General features: G+C 44.0%; 1 protein-coding gene across 3 annotated transcripts in view; it reads right to left on the reverse strand.

The window, feature by feature from the left end:
* Nucleotides 1-1,867: 1,867 nt before the first annotated feature.
* The window catches only part of LOC138864542 (uncharacterized), a 15,441-nt gene continuing 12,692 nt past the window's right edge, over nucleotides 1,868-4,616 (reverse strand). The window contains exons 4-7 of one of the 3 annotated variants that reach the window (XM_070132047.1): nucleotides 3,695-3,890; nucleotides 3,404-3,605; nucleotides 2,736-2,823; nucleotides 1,868-2,512 (exon numbers count right to left, since the gene is read on the reverse strand). In XM_070132047.1, the coding sequence (XP_069988148.1) occupies nucleotides 3,747-3,890 (144 nt within the window). In that variant the 3' untranslated portion in view covers nucleotides 1,868-2,512; nucleotides 2,736-2,823; nucleotides 3,404-3,605; nucleotides 3,695-3,746. Of the gene's footprint in view, nucleotides 2,513-2,735; nucleotides 2,824-3,403; nucleotides 3,891-4,616 lie in introns of all 3 variants that reach the window. The other 2 variants (XM_070132046.1, XM_070132045.1) reach the window with 2 other exon arrangements.

Consider the following 4,616-nt stretch of genomic DNA (forward strand, 5'->3'; position numbering starts at 1 on the left):
GAAAAAAATGTTCGGAGAGGAACTGAAAATGTCTAATCTTCTTTTCCTTTTCTCTCCCTTCTCCCTTTCTCTTTTTCTCCCCCCTCATCTTTTCTCTCCTTCCTTCTCTCTCTCTACCTCCCCCCCTCTCTCTCTCTCCATTTTTCTCTCTTTCTCTCTCTCTTTCTCTCCCTCTCTCTCCCTCTCTTCGCCTCTTCCTCTCTCCCTCCCCCTTCTCTCTCTCCCTCTCTCTCTTTCTCTCTCTCCCTCTCCCTCCCTCCTTCCTCTCTCTCTCTTTTCCTCTATCTATCTATCTATCTCCCTCTCTTGCCTCTTCCCCTCGTCCCTCCCCCTTCTCTCTTTTTCTTTCTCTTTCTCTCTCTCTCTCTCTCTCTCTCTCTCTCTCTCTCTCTCTCTCTCTCTCTCTCTCTCTCTCTCTCTCTCTCTCTCTCTCTCTCTCTCTCTCTCTCTCTCTCTCTTTCTCTCTCTCTCTCTCTCTCTCTCTCTATTTCTCTCCTTCTCCCTTTCTTCAAATCACACACACGAATATTCATACTGTCTCACTTTGCGAAACATATAATTCACAAATGAAAAGAAGATGAAGAAAATAATAACATCAAAGCAAAATCAAGAAAAAAAGGAAAAGAAAACAAGAAAATCATATAAAATAAATATATGTATATAGATGAAAGGAATCTCAAGCCCCGTTCGACCCTTTCGAACGAACCGAGCAGCATCCTGTGTATAGAATTGGATTTCAATTAAGAAAGTGTGTCTGCAAGTCGTTTTTTTCACTCGTTCGAAGGGCTTGAGTTGGCTTCGATTCTTTCGTTATTTCATGCCGTTTCTAATCCGTGTTGGATTGGTGTGCAAGATGTCAAGGGGGGGGAGGTTGCTTTGGGGGGGAGGGTTTTGTTTGTTGTGTGATATTTGTTTGTCCGTTTTTCTGTATGTTTTTTTCGGTTTGTTTTTGCTTGCCAGTTTGCCTGTTTGTTTGTGTCTCTTATCTATCGTGTTTGTTTGTTTGTTTGTTTGATTGTGTGTGTGTGTGTGTGTTTGTTTGTGTGTGTATGTGTGTCTGCGCGCATGTGTCTGTACAATACAATATACGTGTAGGTGTTTGTTGAAGCATAAATATCCAGAATCAGAAAAATAGATGAATATTCATAACAAATACTCATAACTTACGCCTCTCAGTCTCTAATCAAATCACTATACTTAATGTAATAAAATATACTTTAGAATTCAGTCTTCAGTTAAATTTCACCAGAATCTGGAATTATCAACATAACTTGAATGTGATATGATATCAAACATTTATTTCACTTGAACCTTTGTAGATTATAAGACATTTCTTAGTGGAGCATTATGATAGCGTTTTTAATAATCATGAGACTCGTGATAATAATTTTAGTGATGTGATAATGATAATGATGACAATTATGATGAGAATGATAATGATGTTAATGATGATGATTATAATGATACTAATGATGATGATTATGAAAATGTAATGATGATGATGATAATGATACTAATAATAATAATGATGATGATGATGATAATAGTAATATTGACGATAATAATAATAATAACAATAATGAAAATAATATTAATAATAAAACAATAACAATAATGATATCAATAATGATAATAATGATGAATATGATAACGATAATAATAATAATATGAACAATAATAATGATCATAATAATAATGACTGCAAGAAAAATAATGATAATAGAAATAATTATAATAACAATAATATTGATGATAACAACAACAATAATAACAATCATAATAATCATAAGGATGATGATGATAAAGACAATAATAATAACAATAAGCAGTTGAAAATAACGATTAAAAGGATAATAATACAAATAACCGAATAAGCACTGCTTTATAACACACGTCAGCAATATCAATAATTAATTACAAGAAGAACCTGATTAAATTTCTCCTTTCTTACTTTCCCATCTTCCTAAATTTTCTTCATCCTTTTCATTCCTTTTTTTGGATAATAATCACCTTCTTTCTTTCTTCTCTGCATTCGTAGGTAATAATTTTTGTTTTCTCTCTCTCTCGCTACGATTTTATTTGATATTTTTCTCTCTATTCTCTATGCCTTCTAAGAAAATGATGCTATAGATAATGTTTTCTTTCTCTCTACTTTCTTAGAGAATGATGGATTTTTTTTTCTCTCTCTCTCCACAATTTTCTTAGATGATAACCTTTTCCTTCCCTCTTCAACTTCCTCAGATTATGATAATCTTTCTCTCTCTCCCTCCACAAATTTCTTAGATAACGACCTTTTTACCTCTCCTTCGTTTTCTCTCTTAGATAACACCCTTCTCTCTTTCTCTCCGTCCACGACCTTTTCAGACAACTACTTCCTTCCCTCTACGACCTTCTCAGACAACGACCCGCTCCCCTCCACGCCCTCCTTCTCTCCAACGACCAGCTCCCCTCCACGACCACCTTCGCTCAACGACCACCTCCTTCTCTCCAACGACCCCCTTCCCTCCACGACCTCCTTCCCTCCACAACCACCTCCTTCTCTCCAACGACCACCTTCCCTCCACGACCTCCTTCCCTCCACGCCCACCTTCCCTCAACGACCACCTCCTTCTCTCCAACCCCCACCTTCCCTCCACACGACCACCTCCCCCTCAACGACCACCTCCTTCCCTCCACGACCTGCTTCCCTCCACAACCACCTCCCCCTCAACGACCACCTCCCTTCCCTCCACGACCTCCTTCCCTCCACAACCACCTCCCCTCAACGACCACCTTCCCTCCACGACCTCCTTCCCTCCACAACCACCTCCCCTCAACGACCACCTCCTTCCCTCCACGACCTCCTCCACAACCACCTCCCCTCAACGACCACCTCCCTTCCCTCCACGACCTCCTTCCCTCCCACAACCACCTCCCCTCAACGACCACCTCCTTCCCCTCGACCTCCTTCCCTCCACAACCCACCTCCCCTCAGCGACCACCTTCCCTCCACGACCTCCTTCCCTCCACGGCCTCCTTCCACTCCACAACCACCCTCCCCTCAACGACCACCTTCCCTCCCGACCTCCTTCCCTCTCACCCAGCCACCTCCCTCAACGGACCACCTCCTTCCCTCCACGACCTCCTTCCCTCCACAACGCACTCTCCCCTCAACGACCACCTCCTTCCCTCCGACCTCCTTCCCTCACCACAACCACCCTCAACGACCCGCTCCCTCTCCGACCTCCTTCCCTCCGACCTCCTTCCCTCCCACAACCACCTCCCCTCAACGACCACCTTCCCTCCACGACCTCCTTCCCTCCACGACCTCCTTCTTCCTCACCACAACCACCTCCCTCAACGACCACCTCTCTTCCACTCCACGACCTCCCTTCCCTCCACAACCACCTCCCTCAACGACCACCTCCTTCTCTCCAACGACCACCTTCCCTCCACAACCACCTCCCCTCAACGACCCACCCTCCTTCCCTCCACGACCCCCTTCCCTCCACGACCACCTTCCCTCCACAACCACCTCCCCTCAACGACCACCTCCTTCCCTCCACGACCCCCTTCCCTCCACGACCACCTTCCCTCCACAACCACCTCCCCTCAACGACCACCTCCTTCCCTCCACGACCCCCTTCCCTCCACGACCTCCTTCCCTCCACGACCACCTTCCCTCAACGACCACCTCCTTCTCTCCAACGACCACCTTCCCTCCACGACCATCTCCCCTCAACGACCACCTCCTTCCCTCCACGACCTTAGATAATGACCGTCTGTGCGATGGTTTCACGCAAGTTCTCGTTGGCTTGCTTGAGGGGCAGCACCCGGCTCAGCGTGTCCTGGAGCTTGTCCTTCATGCTGACCAGCTCCTGCTCGAGGGCGTTCTCCTGGATGGTGAGCTCCTGTGAAAGGGGGGAGGAGGGGGGGGTTAGTTGTGGGTATGCAAGTCTGTCTGTCTGTTTGATCTGTTTATCTGTGTCATCTACCCATCTATCTTTCTTTATGTATATATATATATATATATATATATATATATATATATATATATATATACATTCAACACACACAAATATATATACTGTATATATGTATATATATACACATATATATATTCATATATATGTATATGTATATGTATATATATAAGTATATATATAAACACACACACACACATATACATATATATAAACACACATGTATATGCACAGTCACACGCACACATGTCCGCACGCACACATGTCCGCACGCACACATGAGCACACGAGTGCAAAACCAAACACCGCCTGTGTCTCAACTCCAACAAATATGAATATAAGATAGAAATCTCAAATTCGGCCACAGAGAACCCTCCCCTAGAAACAATAGTCAAAAAAGAAAAAAATAAGAAAAAAAGTAAAAAGCATTGCCAAGGCCCGCACAGGTGGCCTCATTGTTGCCAAATACCATTTTTTCCAACACATCCGCCGCCTCGAGACTCGAAACAAAGGAAGGGGAAAAGAAGCAAGCATAGCGTGAGAGGAAAATTGAGCATTCTTAAGAAAGAGGAGAACAGAGAGAGAGATCTAGGAGGAGGAGGAGAAGGAGGAGAGGAAAGAAGCGGGAAGAACAGAAGAGGGAAAGAGAGGAAG

This window comes from Penaeus vannamei, chromosome 17 (genome assembly GCF_042767895.1).
Source record: "Penaeus vannamei isolate JL-2024 chromosome 17, ASM4276789v1, whole genome shotgun sequence".
NCBI lineage: Eukaryota > Metazoa > Arthropoda > Malacostraca > Decapoda > Penaeidae > Penaeus > Penaeus vannamei.